At 35.6% G+C, this 13,427-nt stretch overlaps 1 protein-coding gene across 1 annotated transcript in view; it reads left to right on the top strand.

The window, feature by feature from the left end:
- The window catches only part of MCU (mitochondrial calcium uniporter), a 179,584-nt gene that overhangs the window by 136,944 nt on the left and 29,213 nt on the right, over nt 1-13,427 (top strand). Inside the window, exon 2 of the mRNA XM_058543223.1 lies at nt 526-595. Within this exon, the coding sequence (XP_058399206.1) occupies nt 526-595 (70 nt within the window). The remainder of the gene's footprint in view (nt 1-525; nt 596-13,427) is intronic.

Here is a 13,427-nt window from a genome sequence, read left to right as displayed (position 1 = left end):
AAGATGGTAGTGATTAAGGACTGAAGGAGTGAGGTTGCCTGACCAAGTTAAAAAAAAAGGAGAATGAACAGAAAGAATAGATGTCTACCCAATAACAGTAAATTTGTGATACAACTACTTTAATAACTGTCTTATACCTAGTAAAAGACATGAAGGAAATTCAAGTCTAAAAATAAGCAAGAGGAAGAAGAAGCAAGAAAGTTTAGTTTAGACTTGATAGCAGTTAAAACCAATGTTAAATGTTTAGAAAAGTAGATGAAGAAATAATTTTTGTGATGTGTGTGTATGTAAATGTGTTTGTATAAAATCCTGAAAATAAACCAAAATGTTCATCCCTGTTATCTTAGGATGATAGAGTTTGAGAGACTTTCATTTACTTTTTATCTGTATTTTTAAACTTTTCTACAAAGAACACATATTATTTAAGTAATCAAAAAGCTCTTATTTATTATATACATACACAAATACATGTAACATTTGTTTTTCTGCTCTGTGACAGTATATGTGTCTTTTTGTATTTTTTAGGTGCACCAGAGGCTCTCTTTTTGGCAGAATTTGGGAGTTGTTTATTGCAGTACTGTTGTGCCCTCTGATGGTGAGTTTTGGCAAATCCATTTTTTGTCTAACTTTTTTTTCCTTAAGTCAATTTTTCCTATTCTCTAGCTGACATATAAATTTATAAACCGTACTCTTTCACTTAAGATGGGCTTGGAGTCAGAGAGAAAAGGGGGGTGCTAAAGAAGAGAAGTAAAATTTGAATGAGGATCTAATGAATTGAGAGGAGAAAGCAGGAAGAAAAACTAATAGACCCATCAAGTTTTCATAGATCGTGGAATATTATTATCCAGTTTTTTCATTTATGTTTTAAAACTGAGGACATAGTGTGAAGATCACAGAAGCACCATCTTTGTTATTTCCTAACCATTGGGTCTTCGTATATTATGGATAATGATAAAACACCACTCCTTCATGCGTCAGAACCTAGACAGAAGCAATTCAAAGCCTGAGACCTCCTGCCCTTGCTTGTCTTTTTCTTCTTTAGGCTCAGGGCTGTAATACTCTTCTTTGATGTGGGAAAGAATGAACAGATGCTTGGGGACCACGTACAGAACTTGTCCATGATATTGCAACTGGCAACAGCATCTAAGCTTTGAAAGTTTTTACAATAGTGGAGGAAGATATGTTAACAACTCTTCTTGTTATTTCTCTTACCTGGTACTGCACATTTACAGTAGATTGTTTGCTTAGGCTTGACTGTTAAATATATTTCCCCTCTATAAGTTTGGTTTCATAGAACTCTAATTTCAACCTTATGAACATTAATTCATAGGCATAGCAACCACCAAAAGAGCATCCTGCAAATTTATAGGAGACCTAAAACTGAAGAAACCTCAGATGAGTTATGCAAGTCCTAGGATCTCCTATATTTAATTAGTACAGATATTTTCAGTATTAACAGAACCCCTCCCCAAAGCTGCTTAGTTATCTGAATATATAGACAGTGTGCTCATATTTGCTAAATCCTCTAAACTTGGAGGAAATATCTATTTGTGATTATTCCTGTGTAGTATGGAAAGGTTGAAAGGAAAAATAGGCCAAAATCAAAACAAGGAAAATAGTAGCTGGCTTTTTTTTCCCTGCCTGTTAGAGACATAAAGAATTGATAAAGTGAATCAATATATAAATTAAAAAGCAGCATTCAGCACTTTGTTACAGCTGAGGACAGGTAGCTGTGTTGCCCCCAGTCAAAACTCAGTAGGTACACAGGTGCCAGTACTTCCCACATGGCCGAGAGCCAGAGGACCATAATGCCACCTGCCCATGCCACCTACTGCGTTCCCTCCTTAGGCCCCTCCAAAACAGTGGGTAGGTATCACTCTTACCCTTAACACTCACTGTCTTGGCCCATTACACAGCCACATGGGGTCTGTCCACATCTATGCCAGCACCACTCCCAGATTCAGTACCTTCCTCCATTACTTACTGCAGGGTGACATCATTAGATAATTTCAATAGAGAAAGAATTTCTCTCAGTGTAAAAAATATTGTTTATAGTGCTGAATCCTCTCAGCTTTTGCTGAACTAACAGCATTTCATTCAAAAATGCTTTTATAATATTGTCTGAAATTGTTATGTATTCGGTGTCAGTATATCAATATATATTCAGCTAGTTAAATATATTCAATACCAACTAAGTCATACTACAACAGGACATTTATGTGCTGGTGGTTGTTATGATATTCAGTGGCAATTAATTTGAACTAATGAATTCGTATTGAAATTTATATTATTAATTTTACCACTTAATGCAGTTACTATTATCCTGTATACCAATCTGTATGGAAGTATTTCAGTAATGTAACAATGGTACAGTTGTACTGAGGTTTCTGGCTGAATGTTATCCCAGGACGTAAATGCTAGTAGGTTGTCCCTATGTTGTATGAGAGTTTGAAGGCAATATTTTTACAAAAGCTAAAAGGATACATACTTAAAAAAAGTGGCTCCCAAAATTCCTACCAATACTATTGCCCTTGTTAAGAAAACCAACTCATATTAGTTATCAAAAAATAGAAGCACAGGGGCCGGCTCAGTGGCGTAGCGGTTAAGTGTGCGCCCTCTGCTTCAGCGGCCTGTGGTTTGCAGGCCCAGACTGACACACTGCTAGTCAAGCCATGCTGTGGTGGCATCCCATATAAAGTGGAGAAAGATGGGCACAGATGTTAGTGCAGGGCCAATCTTCCTCAGCAAAAAGAGGAGGATTGGCAACGGACGTTAGCTTGGGGCTAATCTTCCTCACAAAAAGAAAAAAAATTGAAAGCACAAAATTATTTTTTGATTTAGTGCAATTCAGTGTCCTTACTACCCTCATATTATACATCTTTCTTATTTTGTACTTTAAATTAATTTTACCTTAGGTCAGTATAGCATATGAGAAAACTCTGCTTAATACACAGCTACTTGAGTAGAGTTTAGCCACCAGTAGTAAGCATCTCTGCCATCATTCATTGCTCTTTGTCATGACTGCTGCATCATATTCTTTAGCAAGTGAGTGCTAAAGAATATTTTAGAAGTACAAAATCTAAAATACCACATTATATAATTGTGATATTTATGTACCTAGTATTTATACCTAATATATACTACCTCTCAATAATTGCTTGTTAATTATGTTGTTTGACAAATCTTCCAGTTATGACTATGACAGTTGATATAAAACACATAGATTATCTTAAACGTTTAAGCTCCCTATCAAAGCGATCTAAAAGAGTCTTAATTTTTCTTGTGTCATAAATACTTCTGAGGGTCTGGTGAAAGCTCTAGATTCTTTCTCTAGAAAAAAATTTATATATCCACATAGTAAGTTTTGCATATAATTTCTTGGTGATACAGACTCCCTCAAACTAGTTCATGGACTCCCTAGTCTCATGGACTTTAAGTGGAGACCTGCTTTGGATACATTGCACACAGGTGCGCGTGCACCTGCCCATACTCACGCCCATGTTCCTTTTCATGAGAGGCATTATGCTTAGAGGTTGAGACAAGCTTTGGACTCAAGCAGACCTAGGTTTGCCTCCCAGTTCCACCACTTAAGGTAATTAACTTCTCAAAACCTCTTTCCTCATCTCTGAAGTGGAGATAGTAATAGTTACCACCTCCAAGAAAAAAATGTGCTTACCCTGCAGAAATAGTACTTATGCACCCGAAACACTTATTCTATGAAGAGTGATTGTGGTAGTGTTAAAGACCCCTAATCTAAAAAATGTGCTTTTGAGCTCCTCATTTTAATTTGTCTATGCCTCATATCCTTAACTGTAAAGTGACTAACAGTGAAATTTTTATGACTGTATGGTTTATACCTCCTTAAGGCCTTCAAAGCCTTCAGGAGTTTCCCTTCATGTTAATGCAAGTTAAGGATGAGAGTAATTCTCTTGTAGACAGGTTGACTGTATAATTTATCATCCAACCCAAGAGACTTTTGAGAGTGAAAGGGGGGCAACCAGAGTTGTCCTAACAATTTTTAATAGCATAAGCCAGGACATATTGTCCCCTTAGCTATAGGGAAAGTGCCAAAGGTGAGCAAAAGTATAGCCTCGTGTACCTGCCTTCATTTCTCTATCCAGAAATGTACTGCTACTCAATTAGCCCTGTATTGAGGATTGGGTAGAAAGTTGTGTTTTGTAGTTATAAAAGATATAAGATTTCCTTACAGAAATCATTTGAGGGCCAATAATTTTAGTAATGAAGCGTTATTGAAAATTCCTGTTTAATAATACACAATCAATAATAAACAATTAACCAGCCCAAGTATAGACAAAATATAAATTCTTAACCTAAGGTGTGTGGATGGTTTGGGGAACTAGATATATGCCCTAATTTTTTTCTTTGTTGTGTGTGTGTGTGTGTGTGTGTGTGTGTGTGTGAGGAAGATCAGCCCTGTGCTAACATCTGCCAATTCCTCTTTTTTTGCTGAGGAAGACTGGTGCTGGGCTAACCTCCATGCCCACCTTCCTCCACTTTATATGGGATGCCGCCACAGCATAGCTTGCCAAGCAGTGCATCGGTGCGCGCCTGGGATCCAAACCGGTGAACCCTGGGCCGCCGCAGTGTAGCGCGCGCACTTAACTGCTTGCGCCATCGGGCCGGCCCCTTCTTTGGTTTTTGTACTGTTACTTTTTTTTTTAAAGCTTTATTGAGATACATTTTACATACCATAAAATTCACCTATCATGTGTAAGCATCCTAACAATCCAGGTTTAGACTTCTTCCTTCACCCCTAAAAGTTCTCCTGTTCCTGTTTTGTAATCAATCCCTGCTCCCACTCTAAGCCCCAGGCAACCACTAATCTGCTTTCTGTCTCTATAGTTAAACCTTTTTTAAAAATGTCATATAAATGGACTCGTACAATATGTAGTCTTTTGCCTCTAGCTTCTTTTACATATCATAATGCTTTCGAGGTTTATCCATATTGTAGCAGGTATTATAGTTCTTCCCTTTATTTTTATTGCTGAGTAGTATCCTAGTATATGAAAATATCATATTTTATTTATTTATTCACCAAATGAAAGACATTTGGATTGTTTTCCATTTTGGACTATTAAGAATAATGCTATCAAATGCTATCACCATTTGCTTTTAAGTCTTTTTGTGGACATATGTTTTCATTTCTCTTGGGTAGATACTTAGGAGTGGAATGGCTGGGTCGTATGGTAAGTATATGCTTAACTTTTTAAGAAACTGCAAAACTGTTTTCCAGTGTGGGTGTACTTCATTCCCACCAGCAATGGATAAGTTTTCCAGGTCCCTCATATTCTCCCCAACACATGGTATGGTCAGTCTTCTTGATGATAGACATTCTAGTGGATGTGTAGCATTATTTCATTGTGGTTTTAATTTGCATTTCACTGATGACTAATGATGTTGAGCATCTTTTAATGTGCTTATTAACCATTCAAATATTTTCTTTGGTGAAGTGTCCAAACTTTTTGCCCATTTAAAAAAATTGACTATTTCCTTAGTATTGATTTGTAAGGGTTCTTTATATATTCTAGAGTTTTTCCTGTTACTTTTAAAATAGTTTTGGGGGAAAGGGAAGAAGATTTTTTGAGTCATGTTGTGTTATTAATGGTTACTGTTGTACACAGTTGGAAGTTCTGTATTTATTGTCATCATATAGGGCACAAACGTACCCCACCACTATCTTTCATTCCAACTTTTAAAAAACTCGACAACAACAAAAAAATGAAAGTAATGAAACTACTTAAGCACCAAAGATGATAGAACACAAAGCCTCAGTGTTTTAATGTGGCAGAGTTCTCACCAACCTAAATGTGAAGTCGGGAAGGCTGAAACACCTTTTATTTTTCCATTTTTAAGATATATCCTATAGTTTGGCTTTTTTCTGTAAGTAAAAGTTTCACTTTGACCTTTCACTTAGCACAAATGCTTTTGACATTTATGAGAAATTATTTCCATAAACTGATTTTAAAAGAACTAGAATTAACAAAAGGTACAAGGGTTGTACTGCTATTTAACTAAGACTAATAATACTACATATTAAAAGATGATTTTGTAACTTTTAAGTATTTTCACAACTTTTATCATTTAAGCCTTATAATAACTTCATGAAAATAGTTTTTACATAGTTCTACAGAAATTCATTTGTACAAATACTAATTCACCTGAGGTACGCAATGAAATATATAGTTGATTTGATTAAAATTAATTTATACTACTGGTTAGAAAGCTCAAACAGCTGGATTTATGAAACTACTAAAGTTATGATTATATAATTGGGCTTTCTTATATTGATATGGTAAGATATTTTCTACATAAATGTTTACATGTTTTTCAAAATAGATATTCTTCAAATGATGTTATGTGACAGATTTAATATTTTTAATATATTGTGAACAATTTAAAGAAAATTTTAAGTATCTATTTTACATATTTAAGTAGATTCCTAGGATATTTTTGCCATAATGTGTAAGGAAAGGCCTTACTATAGCCAAAATAATATGTAGTTTATTCTATTAAATTGATAATTTTATGTTTTATCTATAATATCATAATTTAATGAAAAAGCATGTGAACTTCTGGAATTATATTTATGAATATAGAAGTGAGTATTAAAAATAAATTATTTGAAGATATCTAGGAATGAAACTAATAAAAAATCTGTAAGACATTTATTGAGAAGAATAAACTTCATTGAAGGACATAAAAGAAGATGGGAATAAATGCAGAGTTGTAACACGTTAATGAATATGAAGACAAAATTGTCAATTTCCCCCAAACGAATTTATAAACTCAAAGCAATTCTAATCTAAACCCCAACAGGAGCTGATGAACTTATTCAAAAATTCGTATGAAAGAATAAAACTATACAAATAACTAAGATAAATTTGGAATCAAAAAGGGGGAAAGGTTTACCTAAACCATAATAATCAAAACAGTGAGGGATTGGTGCAGGAAAGATTGTAGGATCAGATTAGAGAAAACTTGCATACATGGAAATTTGACATGTGATAGAACTAGCATCATAAATCAGGAGACAGGGCAGGCTATTCAATAAATGGTACTGTTGCAATTGACTTCTTACCTCACAAAAGTGAATTCCAAATGGCATAAGGAATAATATGTGAAACACAAAACTCTAAAAGAAAAAAAAATTGGCCATATTTATATCAGAAACTAAAAACATTGAGGAGTGCTGCTAACTCTCCTTTTTGTTTATAATAGGGAAGAAAAAATCTGGTTTTCAATGGATAAATAAATTGTAGTATATTCATACAATGAAATTCTATATAGTACTTTAAGTGAATATTCCAGAAATATGATTCAGTTTGCATACATCTCGAAACATTGTTGCACGTAAAAGGCAAGTTGTAGAAGGTTATATACAGTGTGATCATTTATGTAAAGTCTAAATACATACAAAAACTATGCTATATTTAGTTATTTAATGCCATATAGCAAATTAAAGCAATACTTAAAACAACAATAATCCTTTATTATCTCATGTTTTTGTGGATCAGGAATTCAGGAACTGTTTGGCTGGGCAATTCAGGGTCTCCTGGGGTTGCAATCCCACATTAGCTAGGGCTGCAGTCATCTGAAGGCTTGCCTGGAGTTGGAGGATCCAATTCTAAGGTGGCTGACAGTATGGCTGAGAAGTTGATACTGACTCTTGGTGGGAAGCCTCACTTCTTCTCCGTGTTGGCTTCTCCACAGGGCTGCAGGATTATCCTCATGATATGACTACTGGCTTCCCCCAGAGCAAGTAATCCAAGAGAGCAAGACAGAAGCTACATAATCTTTTATAGCATAGCTTTGGAAATTACACACTATCACATCTGCTATATTCTACTGATTATACAGACCAGTCCTGATTTGATATGGGATGGGGCCACACAAGGATATGAATACCTAGAGGCAAGGATCATAGAGAACCATCTCAGAGGCTGTCTACCACGATACTATAAATTATGTATTGACATCTGTATGTGTGTCTGTCTGCCTGCCTGCCTGCCTGTATGTGTGTATGTATGTATGAATGTATATCATGGATGGGAAGTATAAACACCAAATACCAACTTCAGGACAGTGATTTGCTTTGGAGAAAGAAAGATTACCCTGCTTCAGTGTAGATAATTTTTTGAATGGGAGCAAGGTTGAAATGAAGTAGGGAGTCCAATTACAGTGTAGCAGGTAGAAGAGAGAGGCAGTGGTGGCCTGGGCTAAGATGATGGTAGTGCAGAGAATCGGAGGGATTAGAGATGTTTAGAAAATAGAATGAAAGGACATGGTGACTGATTAGATATGAGGAATCTCATGTTCTGGCTCTAAGAGTACTAAAGGATATCAGACAATTTTATGGATTGGGCAATAGTTAAATAATGGTGGTGTTATTGACAGATGAAAAATGTCAGAGATTGGTGGTTGGGGAAGATGAATTCAATTTTAGGATTTTTGAGTTTGAAGAGTGCCTGTGGAAAACCCAGTTGTCCAGCAGACAATTGAAGATAGGTTTGGGACATCATGGGCATTTAGTTGGTAGCTGACACTTTGGAAGGACATGAGATTGCCTAGAGAGTGTGTGGATTGAGAAGCGCAGAGGCCTAGGACAAAGCACTTAGAAACTTATAAGGGATGAGTACAGGGAGAAGAGCACATGAAGGAAAATGAGAAGATGTAGACAGAAAGGTAAAAACAACCAGGAGAGCGTGGAATCACGGAAGACAAAAGGAAAGCTTTTTATAAAGTGAAGGAGAGGTTAATTAACATCAGTAGGTGCTGCTAAAACAAGCAAGTTAAGGGCTAAAATTCCCACTGAATTTAACAACCTAACATCATATGTGACCTAGGAGAAAACAATTTTTTAGTCAAATGATGAGATCCAAAGCTTTGCATTGGGTTGAACTGTATGACCTTAGGAACATTGTCTAACCTTGCTGGTGTTGGGGAAGAGGGAGAATCCCCCTCTGCCCTTTCCCTTAAGGTTCTTATGGCTGGCCAAATAATTAAAAGACAGGTTAGCAGGAGAAAATAGTACCAAGTTTAATAACATGTATACATGGGAGAAACCAGAGAAACTGAGTTTCTCAACAAAATAGCAGAGATTCTCATCTTAAATACTATCTTCAGCTAAAGACAAAGGAGGATGTTGGGGGTGGGGGGAGTCAATTATGGGAGATTACCAGAAAAGCACAGTAAACAAGAGTAAGGTTATTATGCAGATTTAAGGCCTTGCCTTCCACATTGATAAGTTTCTAGAGATGAGGTCATCTCCCCCCTTCCAAGTGCAGAAAGGGAGATACCTTTACAAATGGAGATTTCCCTTATAAATGTAAATGTTTTTCTGGCAACTCTTTGCAGGGCCACCTAGAGAATGTGGCCTGGGAGAGACAGAATTTTTGATAAGATGGGCTTGTTGGTGCCTTTCCTATTGTAACATCTATTTCACATTATATTATAGCCATCATATGGTAGTAACTCCTTCCTGAAACAGGCCTTCTATGTTAAATTATTTAGGCAGTTAGTGGGGGAGGTCAAATGTCTGTCAGAGAAAATAATCAAGGTAAAGAGATATATTTCAGAGTGGCTAATTTTTTTGTGTGTGTGTGAAGAAGATCGGCCCTGAGCTAATATCTGCCCATCTTCCTCGTTTTTTTTGCTGAGGAAGACTGGCCCTGGGCTAACATCCATGCCCATCTTCCTCTACTTTATATGGGATGCTGCCGCAGCATGGCTTGACAAGCGGTGCGTCGGTGTGCGCCCAGGATCCGAACCGGTGAACACTGGGCTGCTGCAGTGGAGCGCACGCACTTAACTACTTGCACCACTGGGCTGGCCCCCAGGGTGGCTAATTTTGATCTCCCACGCGGGACTTTATTATTCTTAGCTATAAAAGAAGGGTGTCAGTCTGTGTGATTTCTCTGGCCCTTCCAAAACTGAAATTCTATTATTATATTTCACATTTTTGATACAAAATATTACAGAAACAGGAAAGAAAAGAAACAGAAGATGGCAAGATCATAAGCCACTGGAATCATCCATCATATAAAGTTCAACTTTAAGTAGCTTTGCAGAAAACACCCTATATGTGCTTCTTTATTTTACCAGTTCCCTTTCATAGTAAGTCCTTAAGATATGAACAGTCATGTTCATAAGATGATATATTTTAGAGAAGATTTTATCCATTATTTTGAACACCAACCAAACTTACTACTATGAATTTTTATAAGCATTTTTTTAACAATTAGCTAAATAACAAGCATTTGTGTTTTATGACTTTTTCTATACCTAATGCTCCAAAGGCATTTTTTTTTTTTAACTTGTTCCTTCTTCAACCCCAGTTGTCCTTGCACGTCTCTTCTTAGTCTGGAAAGTTCCTTGCCTTTTTGTTTTTATGCCTAAATCAGTTGTCATGTTCTGCCTTTCAGTATTCATATTGGATGCCCCATAATTTCTAGGCTTCTTTGAAGCACACTACTGTAGAACATACTTAGATTATTTCTTATTTTATTGAAATGGAAGTCAAAGCAAAAGATTTTTTTAAAAACCCAACCAAAAAGCCACTAGATGCAATTTACACTTAAAAAGAATATTTGTCTCTAGAGAATAGTAGCTGACAACTGTCATTAGCTTGTAAACACCTATTGTGACTTTATGGCAGCCAGCAGCTATTTTATATATTGTTAAACTTGAGGAACTTTGGTAATTGTTCTTCTTTGGTTACAAAGCAAGAAATCTAACATTTACATTACAATGTAGTGTGTGGGAAAGAAGGCAACCTGGGGATTTATTTCAAAAGCAGTGTTATAATAAAGGTTTGTCAGTCCTGAAATGTGCTATTCCATGCTGTTTCTCAAAGCTTTCGTATTTTATTCCTTTGAAAGGCTTCATGACCTTGAAAGGAAAAAGTTAAAGTGGGTGAGGAAGACCTTCATTTTCTCTGTTGACTTTGTCTCAGTTATTTTAAAACAATAACCCCTAAGCACTCACCTGTGAAACTGATGTTTTACTGTAATCTGCCATAGTTTATGTAAGATTCACAGATTCCTATCTTTTATTTAAATTCAACTCTGTCTACTTCTTGAAATCTGTGGTTGAGTAGTTTTTTCATATATAGGAAGAGGATAATTGGGGGAAAAAACACCAGGTGAACAAGTTAATCACCTAATTTTATGACCCCATCATCATTACTGCCTGTAGAAGAGAGAGGAATATTCATATTAGTGGCTCTGACTTTAGGGAAACACTGGATTGCTAAGGATTCTTTTAGAAATGAGAAAATGACAATTTTCAAATACGTTTAGATATTGAAAACTTAAGATAGTGCATGCTATGAATTAAGTTCATATTACTATTTTTGGCCTCTTCTTCCTTAGGAACATAGACTACCCTTTTGGAAGGAATAAAGAAATAGAGATTTTTGACTTTGCTTCTTTTTAGTTTTTATGTAAAAATTCAAATCATGTATCCACAAACGATTAACTGCTATGGGAATTGCTGTCCTGCTGTCAACAACTAGAACACCAGACAAAATATGTGAAACTACTGTTTTTAGACATTGGGCAATAGGCAGGACAGGACTGTGATCTCTGAGGGAGGAGAAACAGATGAGATTAACCCTAGATTTCCTCAGCTCACAGCCTGAGACTTTGGCTAAATTCTAAACCACAACACCAGGCTAGAACAACTTCCAAGGAAATAACAATTACCAGAAGCTGTAAAATGAGTTGTTAGTGCTCATACAGGGCCAGAAATCATTTGACTTCCCTCCAGCCAGAGAGAAGAGACATCACTGAATACATGAACATTGAGTAGAGACTCCCAGAAGAACCATACCTTAGAAGTGAAGCGAAATTGGCCCTAGAATAAAGCATTCTCTAGATCTGTCCTAAAAGACTTGAAAAGATCAAACTAATATGCAAGTAGCTTAACTATATAACAAGATTCAGTGCTTAACAATGTAAAAGTCATGATCTCTAACTTTCAATCAAAAATTACTAGGCATATGAAGAAGCAGGAAAAAAACAGAAGAAAAATCATTCAATGGAAACTGATGGAATGGAATGGAATCAGAGATGATGGAATTAACAGACAAGGATTTTAAAATAGTTATTATAAATATCTTCATATTCAGGGAGAAAAAGGAAAACAAGCATGATATGAAAAAAGTAGGAGCTAAGAATAAACAAATGGAACTTCTAGAGATGGAAAATATAATATCTGAAATGAAAAACAAAGTAGATGGAATTAACAGCAGAATAGAAACTGCAGAAGAAGAGATCAGTGACATTGAAGTGAATAGCAATTAAAATTATCCAAAATGAATCTGAGAGGGGCAAAAAACCCTGAAATATTTACTGTGAGACAGTACCACTTGGTGTATTATAACTGTAATTGGAATCCAAGAAGGAGGGGGGTGGGAGAGAGAAAAAATATTTGAATAATGGCCAAAATGTTTCCAAATTTGGTGAAAACTATGAGCCCACAGATATAAGAAATTTAACAATTCCCAAGCAGAATAATCATAAAGACAACCATAGAAAGGAACATTATAATCAAATTGTTTAAAACCAATGATAAAGAGAAAATATTAAAAGCAGCCAGAGGAAAAAAGACATATTACATACAGAGGAACAAAGATAAGAATATACACAAATTTATCATATACTTTGCAAACCAGAAGACATAAGTTCTTTAGAGTACTGAAAGGAACAAAAATCTATCAACTTAGAATTTTTTACACAGCAAAAGTGTCTTTCAAAAATGAGGACGAAATAAAGACTTTTTCAAGTTTACCAAAGCTGAGAGAATTTATTGCCAATACACCTGCACAAAAAGAAATCTTTAAAGAAGCTCTTGAGGCAAAAGGAAAATGATACCAAGTGGAAATTTGGATCTATACAAAAGGAATGAGGAACACCAGAGGGTAAATATGTATGTAAATATAAAAGATATTTTTCCTCATTTTAAAATTTCTTTAGAATATAATCAGTTGTTAAAGTAAAATAATGTATTGTGTGGTTTATAACGTAGCAATAAAATATATGAGAACAATAGCACAAAGCAGGGGGAATGGAAGTATGTTGTTGTATGGTTCTCTACACTATACCTAAAGTAGTATCACATTATTTGAAGGTTAACTGTGATAAGTTAAAGATATATATTGTAAACCTTTGGGTAGGCTTCAGCAAACCCAATAGAACAAATCCAGCCCACTGCTTATTTTTTTTTTTTTTTTTTTTTTTACATTTTTATTGATATTTTAATGGTTTCTAACATTGTGAGATTTTGGGTTGTACATTTTTGTTTGTCCTTCACCCCATATATGACTCCCTTCACCCCTTGTGCCCACCCCCCACCCCCCACCCCCCACCCCCACTTCCCGGGTAACCACAGTCCAGTTTTCTCTGTCC

This window comes from Diceros bicornis, chromosome 6 (assembly GCF_020826845.1).
Source record: "Diceros bicornis minor isolate mBicDic1 chromosome 6, mDicBic1.mat.cur, whole genome shotgun sequence".
Classification (NCBI taxonomy): Eukaryota; Metazoa; Chordata; class Mammalia; order Perissodactyla; family Rhinocerotidae; genus Diceros; species Diceros bicornis.
This window is presented reverse-complemented; position numbering and strand designations above follow the sequence as displayed.